The sequence below is a fragment of the Mus pahari genome, chromosome 4 (genome assembly GCF_900095145.1).
Source record: "Mus pahari chromosome 4, PAHARI_EIJ_v1.1, whole genome shotgun sequence".
Taxonomy (NCBI): domain Eukaryota; kingdom Metazoa; phylum Chordata; class Mammalia; order Rodentia; family Muridae; genus Mus; species Mus pahari.
Window position 1 is genome coordinate 136124963 of NC_034593.1, and position 26510 is coordinate 136151472.

Here is a 26510-nt window from a genome sequence, read left to right on the forward strand (position 1 = left end):
ATAGAGAATCTTCATTGCTTACGAGTCCAAAAATCAAAACAAACAAACAAACCAAAAACAAAAAACTGCTGAACTAGAGCAGAAGAGATTAAGATCCTCTGTTAAAAAAAAAAAAAAAAAGAATGACTGGGCCATAAACACATGCAAAAATTCAAGTGAATGATACTTTGCTACCTCTAAGGTCACATCTGCTATATAAGGAGACCAGAGCTCCATCATAGTCAACCCCAAAATAAAACGGTTGCTTAGCAGAAACGAAAAGCAAACCCACACGAGATGCCAATGCACACTCCTGATCACGGGCAAAATAAAAAAGCTCAAGTCTCGGGAGCACGGAGAACTGATAGGACGCTCTCTCACAGCCTTCAGAGACCGAATGGACATAAGAGTCACCCCGTGGTAACAGCCAAAAACCTGTGATGTGAACGGGTACCCACAAGGGTGAGTGCTTTCTTAAACTGGCGCAACACTGAGCAGGAAGACTGAACTACAAACCATCAGTCTGGATGGAGAGAGCTCAAAATTAACTCAACAGAAAAGAAGCAAGATTCAAAGAGGTATGCAAGTCAAAGTCTAGGGGCCAAGCTCACTGACAGGAAGCAGTGGTTTCCTGGGGCAGAGGTGGGAGGGACTGCCTTTTGAAGACAAAAATGTAGCCTAGGCTGATGAGTGGGTGGGGAGCATTTGCTGTAGATCCGCGAGAACCATGCATTCGAGTAGAGACCGCGGCATAGGAAGTGGACCTCAACGTTGATAGCAGATGTTGTCCTCAGACACTAACACCGCTGTGTGGCCTCATACGGCACAAGCGTAAAGCATACTAGGAACAGAAAACTAACTGCTAAGAAGAAAACCAACTTCTTTTAATCACTGAAGATATAGCCGTCCTCTACGTTTACATAAGAGCTTCAAAAAATATATAAGGAAATAGTAGGCTGTTCTCATAGTATATATAAAGACAAGTTCTAGGAAAAACAAAGTTTTCTTCATGCTTAAAACAACACATTTTTAAAATAAAATGTTAATTATGAATTGGAAATAAAACCTCTCTTCCATGCTCATAACAATGAGCTCATGTGCTCATATGCTCATAACAATAAATGTTTACCGTAAAATGTTACACTGTATCCCAAATGGATATTCACAACATCATTAAGCTTAAAACTTTAATAGGAAGAACAATCCTTCCAAGCTCAGAAAGATGTTTTAGGAAAATGATAATTTCCACACATTTAATCTGCAGTTTTCTAGAATTGAGACAAAAAAATATGTGGAATATAGAAATAAAACATGTTCTATGGATGGGTATGCAAGACTTTAACATGGCCCTTCAAATATTCATGCACAGTTGAAGTCAAAAGAAAAAGTTTCGATTATTTCTTTAAATTAACTTTTAGAAAATTATGGGATCAAACTGAAGTCACAAAATGTCATGCTATGTAAGTCCAGGACATACTCACTAAGAGGATGGGGTCCACCCTACTCTGCGCTTAGGGGTTACTACTGGACACAATTGAGTGGTGTTAAATATGCATTAATCTGAAGAATGTTAGCAGCTCAGAAACTGGAGATAATGAAAGTTTGGGAGTTTTATTAATTTTTTATTATGACTAAACTATGTGAATACTTTTTGGGGGAGGTAGATTCTTTTAGAGACAGGGTCTCTCTGGGTAACAAGCCATGGCTGGCCTGAACTCTCTTTGTAGTCCTGTCTTTGCCTCACAAGTGCTGGGATTTAAGGCATGAGCCATTGCACCTGGCTGAGCACATTTTATTTTGTAAAACATCCAGATATCTAAGACTATATGGTAGGTACATCTTTTGACTTTATTTATATGCTGAAGTTATGGAATGATTTATAATTTCTATGCCTTGGAAGAAATTCTTAGTATTTTATTTCATTTGAAAAATTTTTATACATATGAAATAGACTTAAGTTTAAAATTCAGTTCAGGTGCCATATTTGAGTTATGTCTATTTTTTTCAGCTATTAATATGCCACCATCCAATTGGTAGTCATGAAATGTCAGTAAGACAGGGCATTCCAGGCAGAGACTTCATTCTTTCTGCCCTGAAGGAGTCATCATGTCTGCTGGTGGAGCAATGAGCGGTCTTCATCCTTTTCATGCTTCTTCCTTTTTTCGCTGATAATGGGGTCCTTTTATTTCAGTAAGCTATCTAGTAAACTTTGGGTGAGGTCGACCTCACCAAATAATTATCAACTCTGAGTTGGAGAAATTTAAATATCAGGCTCTCCCCTCCTACCAAATATTGACAACAGATTCTGACCTTCATTGGCAATATCTCAACTCTTGACTACCCTTCAGAAATATTGGAAATTTGACAACTTGGAAAGAAGGCTTAAATTATGTCCTTCACTGGTAATATCTTTTAATGGGAAGAGGGAGAGAGAGAGACAGCCTCACAAGGACCAGGCTGACTTCCAGCTCTTGACCTATGAAATAGCCCCTAGCCTTACATGGTACTAGGGAATCAAACCCATGGCTTCGTGCATGCAAGGGGAGCGAGCACCTTACCAACTAAACTCCAACCTCAATGCTGCTTTGTTTTTCTTTGTGAATCAGGCTCTCATACTATAGCCCAGGGTGGCCTTGAACTCAAAGAAATCCTCTTGCTGCAGTCTCGCAAATGCTGATATTACAGGTGTGGACTACTAACTTTCCAGCTATTAAATATCGCATTTACCTAAAGGAGGTTGTGTTTAATGTAAACAGTCACACTCAAGTTTTATGAGCTTAAAATATCGGACTGGAGGAACATAGTAATTGATTTAAATTATTAGGAATGTTGTAAAAATGGAAAAGCATTTGCCACCTTCTCACATGAAGCACTTTTATCCCTTAAGCAATCCATATTCTAGCGTTTAAGTGCTCCTAGTTCTTTTCCTTTAATGATTTTTCAATTGAAAAATTCACACATACTCAGAAAAACAACTTCTATAAGATACAGGCAGATTTCAGCTTAAGCATTAATTTTACGAAGTATAATCAATAGTTTCTTTTACTTAAATAACTCAGCAAAAGAGATAGTCTGATACTGGGAGATGATACGCCCCAAACACAATCTCTGCCTTCTTCAACACCTGCCTTCCAAATTAAATGTGACCACAGATGTACTCACCAATGTTTTCTGTTGGCATGGAGACCCTGGTTGGTTCCAAAAGGTTGTCTGCTAGGACGAACGCTCCTTCCTCCAGGGTATCCAACAACATCGTGGCCGTGTGCGCCTGCTCTGAAGCGTTCATGTGCTTCCACGACTCCAAAGCCTCGGCTCTCAGAAGGTTGTCTACTGTGTCCACAATTGCCTGCGTCCATTAGAAAAGTGGCCATTAGTTCTGACAGCCTCTAGAACATAGGGGATTGTCAATCGCTGACTGGTGACAACTGTGATATTTACCTGACGTGAGGATTTACTTTTCTCTCACTCCTTCAAAATAGCTCTAACTAGACAGGAGCGAACAGCTGCCTGACATTAAGGAGTCCTTAAGAGAGAGGGCTTGCTTCTCATTTCTCTAAGCATATGGCAACTGTTGCAGGGGTCGTGGGACTCACAGCAGCAGCTCTGACTTACACAAGTGGTCACTCACAACTATTACACTGTTTGTAACTTCAGATTTTAAATGTATGACTGGAAAACACTAATGTTTCTGGAGTAGGCCAGCATCTGCCAGAAATTTCACTCATGGTGTTCTTTTGAACTCAAGTAGGTCAAACTGCTTTCCATACTTTGTCTGTTACCACTTGAGGGGAAGGGTAAGCTCTATAAAGATTATAAGCTACGTTTTGGCCCTTCCCATCACCTATATAACACACATACCTATATGTGTGCAAATCCTATGGACTGGTCTGCTTTTACAGGAATGAAGAAAACAGGCAAAATACTGAAAGGCACTACTGATCATTCAAGGAGAGTCGAAATATATAAGGTGCTGAAAAACAATTGAGCTGCAAATATTCCTAAGTGTGGGTGTAATTTAACCCCATGCAAAACAGCATTAAATAGCAATATTGCTCTGTGGGCTAATCCACTGGAGGCAAGCACGTGCTGTAGTTAGGTTACAGTGTGCTGTGCTGTACATAGCTGGACAGCAGAAGTCAGTACATGTGTTTACTATTCTACATGCCTACACAAAAATGTGTCAATAGGCTGCTATATACTTTGTCCTGATCCATTGGTAATCACTGAAGAAATATATCATGCCATCTACGGAAAACACAATGAACTTTTTTTAAAAAGAGGCTCTGTATGAGCAAGGGGAAAAGTTGTTTGAGGCTATTGTCAGAGTAAGATTAATTAGCTTAATCCATCTTAATACCCTCGTTCAGTCTGCCTTGTGAGCCACCATGACCTCCCTAGCAGGTGGAAGGTACTTCCAAGTGATGTTAAAGGCTTTTTTTCTGTTCCTAATGGGAGACAGAATAGTCCAGAATGTTCACACACATGCTTCTTCAGCCAATAACTAGACTGGAACAGAAATTGGTCTGTTGAGGCCAGATTCATTAGTCACCAAGAAGTACAGACCAGAGTCTCTAATCTAAGTTACAAATGAACCCTCTGTAGCCAAGTAGAAACTTACTTCATTTGCATAGAGTAAGTCTGGTTTGTAATTTAAGGAGGCTTATTATTCTCGTCTGAACAGAGAAGCTCATTTGAAACACAATGAAGATGACACTGGTCATATTGAGGTTTACCTTGTGAATGTACTCCTGATGGCACACTAACATCAATGCGAAATGCTCCTTCTTTATTACCATTTGTGATCTTCAGGTAGGAGCAAGGTAACCATTAGTCTAGCCATATTCCTTGTCAAGGCTGGGGGAAGGTGACTCTTGGCTCAGTGAGGTACACCTTGGGCAACATATTGGTTGCTGCATTCCACACATTAGTATCTTAAGGAAAACCTTGCCATCTGCGTGTGAACTACTCCACAGATCTGTATCACTTACATTCATAATCAGATTCTTAACGGGCTTTCTTTCTTTCTTTCTTTTTTTTAAGAACATTACTACCTGCAACCTGATTTCCACCTGCCTTTTCTTGCAAAGTGCTCAGAGCCAAAGGTGCCATTTGCTAACAGGTGAGATAATGTTCTCGGTGCTGATCCTTGACCTTGCTAATGGGTCCCTGTTTCTTATGCCCAGCCCCGACCTTGTCAACCAAGTTTATGAGGTTGCAGCTTCTGAGTTAACTTCTCATTTACAAAACTACAGAAGTTCTTTCGTTTGTTCCCCCCACTATGTGAATCGGGCCTTTTGGGTTAGATTTACCAAGGCAATAGCTAATTTCCCCTCGGCAACAACAAGAAACTTTTAATCTACAGAGCAAACCAAAAACCAATAGTACTAGATTGGTTTGCTGGCAAGGCGAGCCTCAGCACGCTGCCCATCATGTAAATACACTGGGGAAAAACCCTGGCTGTGCATGGCACAGAGTTGCCTCTTTGTTCCTGGGCACCTGAGAAGAACTCCCACCCAGCACAGACTGGAACCACCATTGCAACGTTCATATTTTACCCACACTCAGCCTGCTTCCTAAGCAAGTTCCCAAAAGGCGAGAACAAAGCCTAATTTATTGAACAGTGCACCCCAGAGATCAGAAATCAGTGACTTTCACATGCACATATATTATGCCCATACAGTCTTTGATATGATAAACTGCCAAGAATATATCATAGCTGTTTCAGGTTGAATCCAGAGATGGTAACAGAAAACAAAGGGACTACTATGTGCTTTCTTCCAATTCAGAGGATAGTCGGTGAAGTTCTGGTAATTTTTTTTTTTTAAATAAATGGGAAACCAGCAAAAAAAGAAAAAATTCAGTGGAATGTTATTGGCTTGTGCTAAGAGAAGCCAACACTGGTACAGCTGATATGGGGCACATTGTATAATTATCAAAGACTGAGAACTCGGAGTCATGCAGCAAGAGCAGCAAGATGGCGGAAGCGTGGCAGGCAGCCGAGGAGGGGAGGAAGCAGGGGACAGACAGGAAAGATACCTTAAGGTAAGCCCTGCATGTCTTCTCTCGTTTTTGGAGCTTTTAAGTAAAAGAAAAGAAAATCAGAGGTTAGATTTTATCTGCTGAAAAAAAAATGAGGAAAGAAAAAATCCTCAGAGATTAAGTTGGTGTCCCTTAGTTCTATGGTGACAAGTTACAAATATCCTCTGGGCATCTGGGCCACTCTGTTCATGGCCAAAGCTCTGTTGTTTTGCCAAGTGTCTTTTTATTTTATTTTATTTTATTTTTACAAGAGAGGAAAAAAAAAAAGAGAGAGGAAATAACAGTCTGCTTATCTGTGGCTAATTCTGGATTCCAATGAACAGGATATAAATGGATGTGGTGAGGCGCACTCAGCATGTGAGAGCGCTCAGCGGGGATGCTCAGCTTCCCTCAGATGGACACACCTTTCTCCCCAGAGCTGCCCCTAACACCATTGGGTATCACACCTTTGCTTCCAGTACTAAGAGCTGCGCGTTTTCATACAATTCATTAATCATGTGACCTATAATCACTCTAGGCACGAATGCTAACTCTACAGAGACAGTGCTGACCAGTCAGACGGATGAAATCCCCACTCACTAAAATCTGGCGTGATTGGTGTCATTTATGTCGTTGAGGAAGAGAATGGTGCTCCCTTCTCAGTCATTCTCCGTGAGAAATGAGCACACTGGGAAGTTGTATCTCTAAGTGTGTGTCTTGGTGCCTGGCCACAAGTGTCCAGGGGCAGAGAGCCACTTCACACTCAGACCCAAGTCCTGCAGTGCCAAGATCCTACCTTGTTATAGCTCCTCCTACCTTGTTATAGCTCCTCCTACCTTGTTATAGCTCCTCCTACCTTGTTATAGCTCCTCCCAGCCGAATCCTTCTCACTCGGCTTCAGCTCCTGCAGCTGAGCATCCAGGATGTCCACCAACTGTTCCATCAGCCTCACGGAGGAGCTCACGTCCCCTGCAAACACGTGCCCCTTGGTGTGCTTAGCTAGTTCATTTGCCAGACTGGCAGCATTCTCTCCACTTCTGATCTGAAAAGGCAGTGCACAGTATCTCAGTAAACTCTCTGTGGCCTTTTAGTACTCTTTAAGCACCTCTGTTGTGGTGGGGGAAAAAAAAATTTGCAAATACGTCAAAATCTACAACTAATTGAGACCGGTAATGTTCTCTACATCTCAGAAGATTAAAGGCTTTTAGATCCTTACCACACGAAGAAATTCTCTTACACAAACACACACACACACACACACACACACACACACACACGAAACAAAAGGAGAGGACTGGAGATATCCTTTTGTTTTGTTTTGTTTTTACTTGTCGACTCTCATTTCCCTGCAACTACTTTAAGTTGTTATTTTATTTATTTTTATTTTTTTAACTTATTTCAATGATGTAGATTTTACATCAGAAGGCAGTGTGATACCAGAATTATTAACTAATGTGTGCATTTCAAGAATGCTAGGCACAGAGAAAATTAAGAGTACTACAGCCCAGTGCAAAATGTCAAGCAGAGGTTTCTAGGTCTGCTTCAGGTTCACTTTTCCTCATTGTCTTGTAATCCTGTGTGATCCAAATATCTGTTTGCATTCTGTGGGTTCAGCTGCAAACTTAACGATACTTGATTTACTGTGCCAATACACTATTTGTCTCATGAAGATTAAAAGAATCAGGACAAACTAAATGTGAATGAAATTAAAACAATTATGCACTGGTTAAACAGCTTAACACAGAAAACAGCGTAACCACAAACATATCTAACATTCAATGACTAGTTTTCAGACAAACTATACCTTAAAAACCAAACCAACCAAACAAATAAACAAACAAAACAAAAACAAAAACCTTTTGTCCTGAACAAAGGCTTGGTTTAACACAGAAAACTAAACTATTTGTTAGAACGTCAAGTTCTCAACCGGTATATCCCATCAGATCGTTCCAACCCACCTTCTGGGCCAGCTGATTCACCCAGTGAGACGTGCAGTTGCTAAGATCGGGGCCCTTCGGGTTCCATGTTCCTGTGGAAGCCATGCACAGATACGAGGCCATTCCTGCAGCAGACACAGAGGAGAATGGTGAGGCTGGTGCTCTGTTCTGCGAGCTTTTGGGAAACTGACTTTGATGATCCTAGACTGGGTGTTAGACTTTGAATGAGTGCTATTCGAAGTTAGCTGACGAAAATTAGCGGGCAATACAAAAGATTATAAATGAAATATAAAGTGAGCATGGGATATCGGACATTTAGAGCGGGGCCAGGGGAACCAAAAGGCCCTTTCTTCTCCTGGGGCTCATCCAAGAAAATGGCTGTAATGAGAATAGCTCTGTAGGGGAGCCTCACTCTAGTCTTGGGACAAAGACTCACGTTTGACATAGGAAATGGAGAGGCAATTCTGTGCCTGACTTAGCTGACACTCACAGTTTAAAAATCTTTATATTGTGAGAAAAACAAAAAACAAACCTATATTGGTAATATAACGAAATAATGATATCTGCTCGTCTAAATGTTTCCCACTAATGAAACCTTTCTGGTCTTGATTAGAAGCTACTTATTAAACTATAAAAGTGTCAACTGTGTGGTGCAGGAAATACCTCTTGTTCCCTTGGGACAGGGTCGCTCAACCATCATCCCCCTTTGTGTCTGAGGCCACTTTATCCCCTTCCAGTCTAACGCTTCGCAGAATCTCTCTGGCAGGGGAAAAATATTTGTTACAGGAGGAATTTTGGTTGTAGAGACTGCTGGAGGTGGCTTTGTCCCTCTGCTTCCTTCCTGAGGACCAGCTACAGTGCTGCTCACGGGGCCTCGCTGGGAAGTACTGCTTGTGGTTGATACTGTGGTTTTGAACAGCTCAGCTGAAGAAGTTATTGTCACAGCTGTGGTAGGCACTATGAAAAAAAGATGAATGTATTAAACTCAAACACACCCTCATGCTCACCTAGAGCTGTGTGTATGTGAATATATGCATGCACAAACACACTTGCATACCCCTTCACCCATCTGTATTCCCCAAATCAACAAACAGAATTATAGTAGGGAAGGAAGAGAAGAGAAAAAAAAATCACATTTATTACAATTTATTTATAGGGTTAAAAGGTGATCCCGGATCTCGGTGAAATATGGTCACATGATTTAACTGTAATTTCCTCATAAAGCTCCGAGGGTCTCAATTCTCTAAGGCTGTGGCTCTTACTACAGTTCCACATGTTGTGCACACCCCCAACCATAAAACTATTTCATTGTTATATCATAACTGTAATTCTGCTGTGGTTACATATCATAATGTTAAGTATCTGATGTGTGGGATATCTGCTATGTGATCCCTGTTAAAGAGTCTCTTGACCCTCAAGGGGTCACAACCCACAAGGATGAGAACCCCTGCTCGAAAGAAACGAAGTAAATGCAGGAAAACTGTATTGTACAAATATATTTCATAAACAAAACCAAAAGATCAAGGGGGCGAAAAGTAAAATAAAAACCCTCTGACAATTACACATAATTAGGATGATAAAAAGATCTGAAGTCACCCACTCTATATCCCAGAGGAAAACAAACGCTGACATCTTTCCAGCCAGCAGCCATTCTTGCTTGAGGGATTTTTGAGCATGCCTGATTACATCCAAACAGAAGATAAGTTTGGCACGCTTATTCTGCTCTGGGTTTGGCATCTTTACTTCACAAAGGTGAGGATGAAAGGGCAGAGCTCCCCATGTAGTCTCTTAGCCAGACAGGGCTTTAAAAAAGACCGGGAGTCCAAAATCCAACTTTCACTATCTCACCAGCCCGTAACAGTCAACGCAAAAGAACCATAGTCACAGATTTCAAAATAAACAAAAAGGGATTGTTGTAAGGAAAGGGTTTGTCTTCTAAAAAAGTCAACCAGATTCTCAAACAATAGAGTGCTTAATCGTTTTCTCCTTTAACAACTAAGCATTAAAGAACTGTGTCAGCAAGGATATAGTAATATTTAAAATCTGTCAGAAATATTCAAAAGTTTTATCTAAATTTATTCTTAAAGTCTTACGTGTGGGTTACCTTAAAATTAAGATCCATAAGTTATTCTTAAACCAAAAAAAAAAAAAAAATTAACACTGATATGCTCAAATGAGAATTTTTACTGTAATCCATCACGACATACAATGAACATATGTGAATTAAAAGAACTTTTTGTTTTACCTATACACAAGAAACAAGCTACAATACTGAGCACTGAAAAGTATATTCAAAAATCACTCCTATGTTTAAGACTTGAGGCTCTGTCTTAAAAACATTCATGAAATTAATTCTCACAGGTTGAGAGCATGCGAAGATGATAATAAAAGGTATATATTCATTTCTGATTAAATATATTACACTTAGGTTTTCCTCCCCTCCCATCTCACTGGGAAACTTTTAGGCATGTGTTTTATTTCTAAGCTAAAGTGAACGGTTGTATGAGAAGCATCTATGTACATCAGTCAAACAACATGCCTCGCCAGCTGCTGGGGAAACCATTCAAACCTGTCTGTCTCTGTCTGTGAGAGCACCCTCCCGACATCCAGCTGAAGCTGTGAAATGCTCTTCCCATTACGATGCGGGGGAGGGGGTGCTTTCACAATTAACATTTGTCAAAGCACCACAATCTTAAGCAAAAGTGTCAGGTGACTGTGGCGGAATCAAGGAGGGAACAAGGACTCAGAGAGAGTGGAGACTTACATATCGCCTGACACTACACTCATCAGTACACAGGGGACCACTCAGATACATATTAATACCACAAATATACTCACAGCTAGCTAAGCATCAGTAAAGACCCAGGCCAGGCAAATAACTGGATCTCCACTGGATTCACAAAAATCTCAGGGAACTCACTGCAGCCGTGCATTCGTATATTTTTCATCAATATATTAAACCATAGGGAATAACTAGAATTTGTGGGATGTCGGACGACTGCAACTTTGTGATGCTTCAAGGCATAAATTTTTATATTTAAGAGGCATTTCTAAGAATCATTAACTCTTTCTTCAAGTAGAGACAAAAGAAGGCGGGGCATCTGGCAATGATCAAAGCTGGTGGTATTTTGTCAGCATTTATAGGCAGATGTCATGACAACCCACAGCCTGGATCAATAATATATCAAGTCTTACCACAGCTCCATGAGACAGGCACAAATTGTCTTTACATACACATGGAAACCTGTTCATGGAGAAGTCAGGCGACTGGTTTAAGGTCACCCGGTTATCACATTAAATGTTTGCTCTTACCTTTCTAGGTAAGAGGTTGTTCAAAGGCTGAGAAAAGGACAGCCCTACAAAGCAATGGGCCCTTATTCTGGGATGTGGAAAGACCAAGTTTCATCATGAATATGGCAAAAGGTTCAGACTTTGAGAACGCTCTCCGAAGACCAACACAAAAGGGAATTATAATATGGATACCAACCCTTTTTCAAGGTTCTGTTTACCAGGACATCCTAGCAAACACTCGGTTGGGCTGACTTCGAACTCTGGCTAGTGATACCCAAGAGCCAGTGCTAACAAACATGTTGACTGGTACCCAGGAAGACTTTAATGACTAGAAAAAGATTCTGTCTACCTAAGTACCCAGGGATGATCTGTGGACTGCTGGGCTCTTCCTCTACCCGTTTGAGAACTATATCCAAGTGCAGTAGGGGCAATCTTACCAGAGTCACTCACTGTTGAATGAATGACCTCCAGCTAGATACTATCCAAGCTGGTGAGAAAAAGTGCACACCCACTTAATTCACCCTCATGCTGTTGAATGAAGAGTATTTACTATCAGTGGGAAGATATTTAGAAAACATGATATGTTGAATATTTTATACACATAACAAAATGGCTCCTTTGCTTACGCAAGATCTCCTGTTACAAAATTATCAGACTTCTCTTAGTCAAGACAAACAAATATTCAGGAACTGCCCCAAACTAAGTAAGGATAGATAGGACTATTTTGTTGTTAGTGTTTGGGATAGCAGATCTATAGGGAGAGTAAGAAATAGCAAGTTATACAGATAGACTGACGAGTTAAAATAGGTCCAAAAAGGGTTTTTCTGAGACCTGTTCTAGACAGACCAAGTTAGATGTCATTTAAGACAACAACAACGACTCATGGTCGAGAAGAAAAGCCAAATATTCAAATATGTGTATAAAAATATCAGGAGACAAAGACTCCACTTCTGGCATCAGAAGCTGGGGAGACTTGAGCCATCACTGAGAGCAGTGCTGGACAGGACAGGCTAGCAAGGTCCATAAACTCGAGAAAAGAATGATGTTCTCTCAGCACCCTTTGGACCGTTTGCCACATAAAATCCATAGCCTTTATATTTTTATTGTTTTGTTTTGTTAGTTTTATATAAGCTAGTCTTGTATCAAATCCTGTAGTGTGTGCTTCATGAGAACTCCATCCATTAAGACTTCACTAGGAGTTCTAGCCACATAAGCCAATCATTGGCTTGTGGAAAACAAAGGCCTAATTCCTCTGGTTGCTCCATCCCTTGCCTAATCCATTTCTGGATTCTTCTGAAAGTTAAATGTGCCTTATTGGTTTGACCTTAATCTACTGGCCGGCCGGGATAGTCCTGGGAGACCCCTTCAGTCTTTCAGAGCACAAACCTCAGAACAGAGAAGATTCTAGAAGTCTAAGTAGATGATACATTATAAGGAGAGCGAGTAAGACTCTAGAAGTCTAAGTAGATACATCATAAGGAGAGCGGGTAAGACTCTAGATGTCTAAGTAGATACATCATAAGGAGAGCGAGTAAGACTCTAGAAGTCTAAGTAAATACATCATAAGGAGAGGAGTAAGACTCTAGAAGTCTAAGTAGATACATCATAAGGAGAGCGAGTAAGAATCTAGAAGTCTAAGTAGATACATTATAAGGAGAGCGAGTAAGAATATGGGTCAAACAGCAGCAAGAAAAATGTAGGTCAGGTACAATGTTTTATTACTTCGGGTTTAATAAGGGGTCAATATGAATTCTCATGTTCTGGGAGTATGGAAGCATGGCTAAGTATTTGGAAGGAGAAACCACTGTCATGGGAATGCTCATTCGCTGCGTGTCTCATTTTAAACACTAGCAAGCACTCTTTCAGAAAAACACCTCAATTAGCAAAGCCTTCTTAACTGGAACTGCACCACAAAATGTATTACCACATAGATCATTGCTACTTCCTCTTATATTTAATGAAACAAGTAGGCATGCCATCGTGCTATGGTGAACGGGATCTATACTCAATGAATAGAATCTATACATTGCTCATGACCTTTCAATTACTGCCTGATTAGGAATTCGTAGTTGTTAAGGTTGGCTTAACAACTTCCTGCCATTCCCCTCCCCTCCCACCCCCTCCCTTCCTGTCCTCCCCAACACAGGGGAAAGATGTACTGCCACCCAAAACAAATGCAACAGGGTGTCAGGGTGGAGTCGGCTACAAAAAGAGGTGAACAGGGGATCAATACAATTTTGGAGAATGCTGAAGCCGGTCAGAATCTGGAGGGATAAAATAGAAGCACTGTGCAAGTAGCCTTTAGAAAACTTAAGATGCGTGAACATCCCAAACTACCAGCCTCTAGAGAAAGCAGACATCGTATACTGTAAAACGAACAATTTTAAGAAGCTCAGTAAAAAGTTAAGCTGGTAAACGAAATTTCCTTGTCAAAAACTTAACAACAGATTTCCCAGCCACATTTTGAAACCAAAAAATCTCCAGGCGCATCTCCGTCAGCATGACACGGATGATCGATGACCATTCTTTCTTTGGTACTGTATGAAGATTCAAACTTACAAGTTCAGTTATTAAAAAGCTCTGATTTTCCCTTTTAAGGTTGTGGCCATATGATAGTATTTTGGGCTTAATAACATAACTAAAAAGAAGTGTTTGTATGTGAGTGTATCTAAGTATAGTACCTTAACAGAAGGGTGAAGTTTGCCTTGGTGAAAAGATTAATTTCATAATTTGACAAATATTTTGGTTTTCATTTTTTTGAGTCACTTCCAAAATTGAAAACTCCAAATTACCCAGTGAACTGAAATATTAATTTCTATCTTAAACCCATACCATTATTCGTTGGGAAAGACACCATTAGTACACACACTATGTAATGCATTAACGAGTTACTCTTTAATCCTGAGTATGAGGTAATCTTTTTTAAATAAAATGTTGATGTAATTACAGCCAGAACCTACTTCTCATAGAGCTGAAATCACTTGATAAATCAGAATATAACTCTAAAAACTTAACACTTTTTCTAAAATAATCATCCTTCTTAAATATACCTGCTGGGGAGCCAAATGAAGGAGGTACGAGCAGACTTAGAACAGATCACATGGAATCACATAGATCTGTCGTCTGTGTGTGCCAGCTAGTTACAGAAACACTCAACAATAGCCACTCATTTATCAGGAAATTTTACACCATTTTACAAGACTGTATCACGTAGTTTTACACGATGAAAGAGGAAGATGTTTGAAGATGCCCTCTCCCACCCTGTGAAGACTTCAGTCCACACAGCCATGTGTGTTAAACCTATCCATTGCCCTGGGACATCTCTTCACATACCTCCCTTACCCACTGGTGCCAAGCTGTTTAAAGGTCTGAGTCCACACTAGAATCAACTCAGAATACTGGTAAGGAAGAAAGGCATTAACAGGACTGTAGGTGTTCTATACGCTGCACAGTGAATCTAAACCGAGTAATGCTATCATTTCTTGGAGCAAGCCAACCTGTAACTGGAAAAAAAAAGTGGAGTAAAAGAAAATTGTACCAGACAGATCATCTTTTGTGATTTAACCGTGAGAAGAAGACAAACTATTGGGAAAAAAAATTCTAAAATCGTTTGAAAGTAAGCCGTTCAATTCATAGAGAACTAACAGCAACCATTCTTACCTTGGGCAGGGTCAGGTGGACCAAACTCCAGGGAATACCGTAAAATGAAGTTATTGTTCCATACGTAGAGTTGGTTGTCTCTTGGATTGTAATCCACTGCAGCAATATACTGGTACTGGTTCGGGAAAGGAACATCCACGTACTCTCCCCGGCTTAGTCGCGTATTGTAAATGTAATCAATGGTGTTCTTGCCTGCTTCGCTTTCATTGTCTTGGTACACTGACCTGACCACATAGAGAACCCCACATATCATGAAAGCATTGGACGCCGCACGCTTGTCATACGCTGTCTCCCAGGTTGCCTCGAATCGAAGAGTGTACGGGTTGAGTTGGCTGACCACGATCATTCCATTGTTCTGCTCGGTGGCATAAATGACCCATAAGCCGTTCTCATCCACTGCGAGGTCAATATCTGTCTTCCCTCCCCATCTGTAGGGTGAAGTATCATGATAGTTGGCATAGTTGATTATGGCCTCGCCACTCTTGATTCTAGTCCTCAAGTCAAACTTAACAATGTTTCTTGTTCTTTCCTTGTTAAAGAACACAGCCCCATCATACACCACGAATCCCGTACCGTCCACTCGGTTTGGAAGTTTGTATGTCGTTGTCTGGCGGCTGTTTTGAAAATCCTCCAAGGAAGCATATTCTATTAAGGTGTCGGTGCGGTAGGGAGTCCAGGGCATAAAGTAAATCTTATCTGCAGCCTGGAGGGGGTCCTTGCACCAAGCACCCGACTTTTGCTCAGCTTCATAGATACACGGTGAGTCCACAATTGCTTTCAAGGTTCCAGGACACACAAAGACTGACACCACAGAAAAAAAGACAAGAAGCGAATACAGTTAAAAGAAAGTGACACACGTCATCACACATTTACTCACAAATCAAAAGAAGGAAATCCATTTTACCCAGCATTCAATCTTTAAAAATTTATACTTTATACACACTAGCCTTGTTTTCCAATGTTGTCCTAATCAAGACACCAGCAAACATAGTGGCTGGCCTTTATTTTCACAAATACAAACCAATGTTTAGAATGGCTCACAGCTAAGATAAAATTTAGATTTCTGAATTGTGACTTTACCTAATAATTTGGGAATAAATGCATCAAAATTTGGAGCCTGTGCTCGTGAGTGAATGAATATTTTGTTTTAATCCAAACATTGACTTCTAAACCTAATCCACCTTCACCACCTCCCACGGAACAGAGCTGACAAGGCAGAAAACTCAATGCGAAGACTTATTTTGACCGTTCTAGAGAAGTTACAGGTGCTTCAGGTTGGAGAATATCAATTTGAGGAGAATGCAATCGGGAGCAGAGAGAAACCAACACAGGGGAAGCGTGATGAGATGACCAGGAGCCCCTGTAAGCATGGCATGCTACGGAGAGGGTTCTGGAAGCCAGGCAAGAGGACACTTCAGTAACAAGAAAATATCCAAGGGCGTCAGAGAAAGAGACAGAGGGTAGAAAAGAATCAGAGAGGGCCGCTCCCCTTCGCCGACTTCAGAATTTTACCCCAATCGCCAGATTTAGCGGTCATACAATTTCATTGTGAACAGCTGAGGCCTACATGAGGCGCATTAGGAGGTCCTGCTGATCACTGTAACACACGAGTGTTGCGGGGGGAGGGAGGGTAGGAGGGTCACATCCATAAGGCACATAACAGGGAGCTGGGGTTGAGACTGTAGACATTATTTACCTTTTTGCTCCACTTCTATTTTAAGCATCGGAAGAAAAAATAAAAAAAAAAAGTGCAAGGGAAAAAAGAAAAAAAAAGATTAAAAATAAATTGACTATTAGTCTAAGATTGAATTCGTAATAGATGCTAAATATAGGAAGAACAGGGGTTGTTGTACTACTTGGGATAAAGAGAAACACAGGAGGACCTAGCAGGAGAGAGATTCTAAAGTTACATGAAAGAACACGGATCAATCATTTTAGTAGATTAAGGAGGCAATACAAATACATTGGCATGCTGTTTCACTTAATGTGCCTGAATAAGTCATGAAACGCCTCACTAATGCAAGCTACACGTACTCGGGCCTTGCCAAAGTCACCCTGCATTCTGACCCGGCTCTCCTTCATATATATACACTATAGACATAAAGGCATGCACAGGTGTGTCATCTCCATTGAGCTTAATTATCAAACTCACTCTAATTATATAAGCACGGAAGGAATATACGTCTGTAAGGTTCACAACTCAGCTTTGGAGTTTAAATCAAATTTAACAAGTATTGAGATGGCTCCGTTTCCACCCAGACATATTTAGATGAGAAAACAACAACAACAAAAAACTACACAGTCATGCATCTCAGTATATTTCCAGTCTTTTCTATTATTTCCTATTTCTAGAAAAATGTCTTAACCATTTAACAAAATGCTCCCTTTCCAAGGAACATATAAACCTCCCCTCGCCCAATAGGTTTGGAAAGGGTAAATAACACCCATTAAATATTAGAAATTTACTTAAGATTACATATAATTCAAACTACAAATTCTAATTAATTTTCTATATCACATATACTATATATTATCAAACTTGCAATATTAAGTCTATAAAAAAAGTAAGCAAAATACATACAAGGGAAAAGCAAGCGCAGGTGGCAGGAAGAAAAAGGAAGAAAGAATTATGGTTAGCTTCTTATGACATTTTTCTACCGTCATTTATTAACATAGAAAGCACGCTAGCACGCAACAATGGCCACACCCAGCATTCACAGCAAGCACCTCGATCCACAGACCCCCAAGAAAGGGAAAGGCAGCCCTGGCCAGAGCAGGACAGGAGGGCGAGGGCGAGGGGAAGCTCTAAGTGGTTATCAAGGTGAGTAATGTACTAGGGAAGGTGGCCAACAAAATTCTCATCGGCAGGGCCTCCAACAGGGAGGGCCACACCATGCAACTGCGACTGAACGTGGGCTCTGGCGTATACTGCCTGCGTGCTACGAAATGACTCCACTGGGTTCCGTCCTCTTTCCTCCCAAAGGCGTCAGTGTGTGACTACCGATTACCCAGAGTGCTCTCGCACGTTTTATTACAATCTCAGCTTGATTACATTTTTTTTAAAAAAAGAATTATAAGTATTCATCAAGATAAAACAGGGATCCTCCGGAACTCCTTTGAGAGAAACATCACACAAATACTTAAAAAAAAAAAATTTTTTTTTTTTTGCCATGGCAACAGCATATAATTTCTAAATTAAGCCACAACCTACAGTCTATTTAAGCACTTCCAGGAAAACACAGTGGCTCTGATCTGTGTGATTCTGACTGCAGGAGGAAAACACGTGGGGTTTGGGAGCTTTTTTTTTTTTTTTTGGAAGCAATGCTTGTTTATGGAGCACTCGGTCCTAACACCACTCCTCCATAAGCAGCTCATTGTACCTACTCAGAATCATTAACAGACAGGCGTGGTGGACGAAGGGGACAAGAGAGGGCGTGAGTGTCCAGGCTGCTCACTCTGACTGTATTTATAGACAGTTGTATTGTTCCTTTAGGAAACAACGACTTTACTTACATAAAGCAATTACATATAAAGGGTGCGAATCACGCTTCGAACAATGCTGACTTACAGACAAAGAATTTTAAGTTCAATTAAAACAAGTGAAAGAATTGTTCATAGCATCATCCATTCACTAAAGATTACTGCACTCTTTCTATCTGATGCAGTAAAAGGACAGAGCAGTCTGAGCAAAACCTAAAACAGAAATGTTTTCACTTCTTTATGACTCGAATCATACCGTGAAAAGGAAAGGAGGACGGGTATCAACATTATACAATTTAGAATCTAAATCAAAACCGAGAAATTACATCCCAAAAGTCATTTTTTAAAAAAAAAAAAAAAAGTAAAACCTTTGATGATTGATGGATGGATTTTCAAAAGGAAAATTCTCCATAGAAAGATTTTTGTAAAATCAAAAAGTGTAGAAATCTGTCAGAGCAGCCAAAATTCTATATACCAGATGACTATAAAAATATAATAAAATTAACAATAATCTGCAGTCACAATCACATGCAAAATATATCCAACTTGTCCTAGGAGGTTATATGAATTGACAAGGATATATTTAATCCTCTGTGGGCCAGAGAGACAAGTACACACACACCAACATCAGCAGAGGACTCTGAGGATGCACAAGACAGAAACTGACTCACATTGACTATAGCCTACATACTCTGCATCTGAAGTGACACACTATTTCACGTGAAATAATCTCATGTTTATTCAACGAATAATTTAATTCATCAACATAAATGCAATTTTCTTATCAAGTGAACTGGTAGGTGACACCAGGATAAAGTTCTTACGTACTGTGACATTTTAAAATGAGTAGGCACAAGACTGCAAAGCCACCAAGGCATGCTTATAGCATGTGGAACTCCAGTCTGGCCAATCTCATTTTTCCTGGTAGGTCACTATGACTTCTGAAACGTACACTAACTTGCTGCAGTACCGATGGATGTCCTGTACACAATGAAGAATGCCTTGCATGTGTGTGATGTTGCTGCAATGTTACCTGGTGGAACATAAAGGGGCACATAGAAAGCAATGAAGGAGTGGCGTTTCTAATGTTCTCTGCTGAGTACATTTATTGCTGTGTTTTCGGAAATCATGGGAAGCCACTGAAACTATTTAGAACAGGATGGAGTAGTTCGGAATATGGGAGGTTCCTGCAGGATTAGTTATGGATAGAGATTGGCATAAAGCCAAGTGGTAAGGCGTACCTGTTAAGCCTGATATGATGGCGACATTGTTTTATCTAGGCAATGTGAGAAAGGGCTATGTAAAGGCTACAGAAAAGGAAATGCACTGTTTAAAAAAAAGGGAGTGACAAGGCCGGGCCCTTAAAACAGAAGAGAACGTGAGGAGAAGATATCACGGACAGAAGCGTGAGGAAGGAGAAGATGGGAGTACAGGAAGCAGTAAGGATCTATGTGGGACTAGGAGTAATCCAAGACTGCATTAAATTTTAAGATGAGCCGCAATCATGCAGTTTATAGTGTGTCACTACTATACGGTATATAGGACCACTTCTAGTCTTCAAACAGAAAAAAAAAAAAAAAGTCATACACTTATATCTGCCTCTGGCAAACATCTAGAAAGGCAACAACAAATTAATTACTGGGTTGACTTTTTATTTTGAGGACAAAAACTGAATTTAAAAAAAAAAAAGAGCAGATACTTCTCTGAATAGAGTTATTTGCAAGTTTAGTGCACAATATACAATACTTCTGGAGAACTGGAAAAGTAAAATTTTGAAAGTTAGATGTTCCAGAAGATATCCCCATTTTTCTTTCTTAGACAGCGCAAGAAATTACTTAAGAGTCTGAAAGTAATATTCACTTAACACTGTTCTTGGTGTCTTAGACTAGGTTACGGGAACCAGGTGGCAGAAAGACACAACTCTTGGCAGCTCTGACTGGTTCCACTGTTTGGAAATGGATGCTGTATTCCTCGTCTAATTTGAGGACAGAAACCAGGCTGAATTCAAGGGAGAGGGACTTCATGGAACAAAAATTTTGGTTAGCTCAAAAGAATACACTGTTCATCTAGTGGCACAGGAGAGTGATTAAGTAAAGTGGCACAGAAGAGTGATTAAGTAAAGCCACAGCACTGCACAGGAGCGACTCGGGGGGGCTTCCAATCCTACAAATGGTACAGAAATTACTGAAAATACAAAGTGCATCCGTTTCATGTAACACAGGAACACAGAGCAGGGACGAGAAGGGAAAGATAATCTGTGTTTGGCCTTTAACTGACACCACACACGCACACACATATGCACGCACGCACGCAATCAATTTATCAAAAGTGTGGCAGAGAGGACATCGGATCTTCCGAGTACAGGCTAGAGTGTGCCATCCCCTTCGGGATCTGCCTTATTTAGCAGACATTGGCCTTTTGGTGATTCAGCTTTGAGAAGGGGCCTCTCTATGTGGCCCAGGATAGCCTCAATCATCTCGATGCCTCTGCCTCTCGGGAGATGGGACTACAGGCACACATACACCATAACCATAGCACCTAGCTCCAAGTGTCTGTCTGTCTGTCTGTCTGTCTGTCTCACTTTCTTTCAAGGTGGAATGTTTTTTCCAAACCAATCAGTAACACTACTGCCCTATCACTCTTTGCACAGGCCTCGGCATTAACGTGAAAGCCTAAATTTTCATTCAACCTGAAAAGGCAAAGAATAAAGGGACTTCTAAACTCAAACCTTTAGGTTGTCTAAACTCCTAAGGTATTTCCACTATATGAACTATAATAGGAGAGTTATGCATTCTAACACTGAAAGGAAACTACTGATCCTTCTTGTAAATTTCCAAATGAATTTTAAATCTTAAACAACAGTTTAAAGACAGAAAAAGGTAAAGACCCCTGTCTGATTTGTCTGTGGTCTTGGCTTTGATTTAAGCATTGAGACTTCCTCACTGAATCTGGTAAAGAACTGGCTTCCTTCTAGGACAACTCTTGCCTCTGTCTCTACTCTGGCGGCTCTTCCCATGCACTTACGTTTCCACGACACCAGGTAGCTATTCAAATGTCTCAGGATTAAACCTGAAGTCAATCCCTTCTTCAGAAAACCGTGTGCCAAACCAATTTGTCAGCAACTGGTATTGGGCAAAAGCACAGATTTCTATCTGCCCTACTGAATAGCTAATTCAAGTTTGTTTTCTGGAAAAACACTAGCCTTAAAAGCCAAACACTTAAGCACACAGACAGACACTTGGCCAGCATCACACGATGGCTTCCTTCCACACTGGAGTCCCAAAGCTGAGAGTGCTTTGCATGCATAATGGGTTCTGTAGGCCATAAACATACGCTTCTTTCACATGGGCAGTCTTTCAGCTCCAACAAGGAACACTGGAGAAAAGAGAAAATGCAAACTTCATACTTACTGTAAGGGACACATTCATATTGAACTTCAAGGTATTTGTAAGTTCCGGGACATGGATCAGGAAATACATCTGACCCGGTAACTACTACACACTGTGTTCGATTGTTGCACCTGGAAAACAGAACCATTCAAGCCTGTGAGACAATGTGCATTTTAATACCTGGGAAATATAATATAGAGCTGAATCATGAACCAACATATGGAGGTGATATTAGATGTCCCTATAAAACTCGTATTTTCTTTGTATTTTAATTTCTATATCAAGGGACACACTAAACTCTAACTAGGAGTGTAAAGAAAACAGTTGATAGCCTCCAAATATATTATACTATTGGGTTTTTGTAATATCCAGTAGGTTCAGAGAGGATAACCACCAGGCCACTTGATAATATATTTAAGAATTAAAAACTACAACCGGAAAAAGGTACAGCCAACAATGGGGAGGTGTACTAACAAGTAAGCAGGAGGCTGTCACATCATAGGTGATCATACACAGACCCAGATCCCAGCCTCTACAGCCATTTGGGCTACATGTTCTAACACAGGCACTTTCTGCACTCACAAACAAGAGGTTCCGGCCAGCCCTTTCCACCTTGCATGTGAAGGTCTGCAGAGACGGCAGAGGCCCTAAAAATAACCACCAGCGCAGTGCATGCTTAAGTGCTGCTGCTGTTTCTCACAAAAGCCATGCCTCTGTCTGCAATCTGACTGTGCACCCAGTTCTAACGGATACCCTGAGAGTTACTATTACAAACAATGCTTTGAACAAGAGCCCCAGAATAGGAGACATTCATCCTCTGTGTTACTCTCCTGAGGGACTCTCCTGGTTGCTATCATCGTCAGTGAGTCACCAAGGATCCTGGAATGAAGTTGGGATTCCAGGCAGGACGATGTTTAAGTTCCATAAGTGGGCCCAGATGTTCTTCTCTTAAGCTTTGTAAAAGCAAGAACTATTTCGTTTTTAATTTGATTTGATTACAGCCCAGTGGAATGGAATGTTTGTAGGGGTTTCACTAGACTTTTTGATAGTCTATACACTAAGAACGCAAAGCAAGCAGAACCGGGTTATTATTATCCAACAATTTGAATAGCAAATAGTCTATGGTGAATAAAATAACTGAAGTGCAAACTAGCACTGTGAAGCAGTCTGAGAGAAATAGATCCCCTTCCCAGCATAAGGAACCCCAGGATAGGGGAAGCACAGAGACCGAGGTGGAGATATGTTAAGTCACGCACAGTGGTGCTACAACAACACAAAACCCCAGAGACTGTTCTGATGAGAAGCACAGGAGGTCTACAGGATTAAACAGCTAAGATTTTAATTTAAAATATATTAGAGTTAAATTGTACCTAAGGCTGGGATGAGTCATTGTAAATATTAAAATACGTAAGTTTGAATGACAATGTGGCATTTTATTTTCTTTAAGACATCCTGCCCCATAAATTTAAAAAAAAAAACATGGATAATCTAAGCAATATATCCATTACAATATAACACATCCGGGTTTGTTTTGTTTTATTTTGTTTTAATTTGACTCATTTGAAGAATTTACCTATGGTTCATCAATTAATAAATTATTTTAACATGAATCACAGAAATAGTTTTTTTATACAAAAAATTAAAATGAATAGTGGATGGATTTAAGACATCCCAATGGGTCAATATCTAGTGTTTAACACATACAGAAAAATAGTTCTGATGCTTCATTTTTTGTACTTTCCTGGTAGAGCAGTGAGGACTCTCCACACTTCCTCTGCCTAACTCGATCTTCCAGGACTCCTCAGCCCTACCCTGGCCCCACTGATAAAGCAGATCCTTAGGTGCCCTTTCTGTACTTACTCATACCTACAGGAATTCCCCCTATACTTCCTGCTCTTATTTCTCAGAAACCATGAGATGTAAGCTCCTACACATTAAACATCTCTTTCATATTCACCCACTGTATATATTTTATAATCACTCAAACAGAGTCTATTATTTTCCAAGAGGAAAACTCATAAAATAGCAATTCGGTGAGTGAATGAGCTTCTCATATAGCGCTGCGTTCCCTTCGCACTGAGGCCTCCTTGCATAGAAAGAAGAAAAGATAACCCTTGTAGTGAAGTTGAAAAGCATCAAGAACACAAGGCTTTGGAAACAAAGCAAAAGCCCACACGGTAAAAAAGACCTGTGATTTATATTGTCTTCTGAAAAGAAAGAAAGAGATGGGGATGTAGAGATGGCTGAGGGATAAGAGTGAGTGCTCCCTGCTCTTCCAGAACCCTGAGCTCTGCTTCCAGAACCCACTTCAGGTGGCTTGTAACCACGTGTCTGTCTGCCTGCCCACACCCTCACTCTCTCATAAACACACACACACACACACACACACACACACACACACACACACACACACACAGCAAAAATGAATATGTGGAGTTGGTTGTGAGCTTGCCTAATCTATACCAGGATTTGTGTTCAATCCTCACTTCTAGGGGAGCAGGAGGAAGTGAGGGAGAAAAAAAGGGAAGGGAGGGAAAGAGAAAATGAAGGAGGGAGAAATAAATGAAGGGAGAGAAAGGAGGGAGGTATTATGTCAAAGAATACATTGAAGATAACCAACTTTCTCCACACCAGAAATACAGACATAGTTGGGTAAACAAACCTACGTAACTACGTTATCTGAGCTCACATACATTTCTCAATCTCATGGTAGGTTTGCAAGAAGTGAAATTGAGAGGAGTCCCATCCACTTCTCCTGGTGCTTATTTGAAAGACTAACAGTAGAAAATGAAAACGTTGCTGTTTAGATTTAATACTTTTGGGAGTGACTTTGTGTTAGTCATCTGACCACAGCTACAATATCCAACTAACACTGAGGACAAAAGTAAGCCATTGTCCCGACCACACTAATTATCTAAGCATACGGTGCAAAGGATTCACTACACAACAGTGCAGTGTGAAGCATGGGATTACGATCAGACTTTTTAAAATTTATGCCCCAATATATCTCCAATGTTCACTTTAGAGATAAAATTTTCACGTGTGTTTTTATTTATAATTATGTCTAAATATGTAATATGTCCCTAAAAGGTATAAATATATATATGAGCGAATATACATATATACACACACATATATATCCCATGGAAAAAAATATACATACACACACACACAAACACAGACACACACAAAGGTAAATTAATATTGAGAAAACTTGGTGTTTTCGACTAAATCAATAAATAGACAATCAGAAGAGAAACTTCATTGTGAAAGGGTAAGACAATCACAGTGGACACCAGTATCTTTATTTATAGGATGAATGAAAGCTTTTGAGGATCAAATCCAGCACCAGTTGGGCTCATGAAGAAAATATCCTGTATGGGTTCTCAATAGTAGGAAAAGTCTGGCAGTCTTTTAATCTGAGTGTTGTGGGAAAGATTGTAAAACTGGAAATTGCTATAATTGAATAGATCAAGAATGAGAAAGCAATTACATAGCCACAAAAGCAAAGTAAATTCCCACCAAGGGCTCAACACTCAATTTTCATTGCTGTGAAAATGAAAAGGCAGCAGAAGCCAAGAAATGGACACAATTCTGGAGTCTGTGTCCACACAGGGCAGGGATTGAACTTGACTCCCCTTTCCCCACATAAAAAGCTCTGTGTATGAGTAAGGTCGAGGATGTACTAATAGTTAAAATATTGATGGATAAAATATTGTGGATTTACAATGTTTACAACCTGACAGCAATCACTAGTTCTTGGGTGGGTTCTGTAGATGTTTCTGTTCTGACGATGATACACAGATGACTAAAGACAGTTAAAGCAGTGTCTATCAGAACCTGGTCCTCAGAACTGGATCAGGATTAGCCAAGAGCTTTTTAATGAGAAAGATGTTAAGGACCCACCCCAGAGAGAATTCAGTGCTGAGGAGACCCCAGGGTAGTTTTAAACAGCAGGAGGATGTATCTCATTACTCTGAAGACCACAAAATAAAGGATGGAGAATTAAAAACAAACAAACAAACAAACAAAAACCAAAAACAAAAAAACAAAAAACAGGTGTGGGTAGCCACAATTTTCCTCCATAAAATTTCATGAAAACAGGACAGAAAATAAATAGTGAGTATGGTTTATTTAAGCATGTAATTGGAGCTTGCAATGCCAATTCATCTTGCTTGATCATAGAGTGGAGTGTTTCTGTTGCCCCTACTTTGAGCAGGCCTTCCAATCACTTATTGGTGAGGAAAAGTGAATAAGACATAATGATTCATATAAACCTAGTTTATAGACAGGAGAAAAAGGAAGAATGTTATCCTAAAAACTTGTTCCTTCACTCATTAAATGTGAAATTCAGGTTTTTGACAATATATTTTTAAGAGGCTATTTTTCATTTTCCATAGGCAGATGTAATTTAAAACTCTCTCCCTCTCCCTCTTTCCCTCTCCCTCCCCCCCCCTCTCTCTCTATCTCTCTCTCTCTCCAGTACCGATTGCTATTGCCTCTGCATTTAGTCTGACTGATTGGATCAAATGAACATGGTGCCTCAATTTTAAGAAGGTATAAATGTAACTATTCAGAGTGGACTCATGAGGGAATAATCTCTACTAAACTTTGGGAGTGTACTACATGATGCAAGTGACGTGAAAATAAATGTACATGTGCTAACACCCGGCCCAGCATTCAAAATATTAACTTAGGTTTTCATTAAGTTAAAGTCCACTGATGTATTCCTTGGTTCAAGGGTAGAGCATTTTCT

At 40.2% G+C, this 26510-nt stretch overlaps 1 protein-coding gene across 38 annotated transcripts in view; it reads right to left on the reverse strand.

Annotated features, from left to right (window-relative positions):
* Adgrl2 (adhesion G protein-coupled receptor L2) overlaps positions 1–26510 on the reverse strand; it is a 259127-nt gene that overhangs the window by 28954 nt on the left and 203663 nt on the right. For 19 of the 38 annotated variants that reach the window (XM_029537612.1, XM_029537610.1, XM_029537611.1 and 16 more), the window contains 8 exons: positions 21776–21885; positions 16582–16593; positions 14886–15686; positions 8598–8891; positions 7956–8059; positions 6854–7039; positions 6016–6054; positions 3142–3325 (listed from right to left, as the gene is read on the reverse strand). In XM_029537612.1, the coding sequence (XP_029393472.1) occupies positions 3142–3325; positions 6016–6054; positions 6854–7039; positions 7956–8059; positions 8598–8891; positions 14886–15686; positions 16582–16593; positions 21776–21885 (1730 nt within the window). The remainder of the gene's footprint in view (positions 1–3141; positions 3326–6015; positions 6055–6853; positions 7040–7955; positions 8060–8597; positions 8892–14885; positions 15687–16581; positions 16594–21775; positions 21886–26510) is intronic. The other 19 variants (XM_029537620.1, XM_029537618.1, XM_029537626.1 and 16 more) reach the window with 5 other exon arrangements.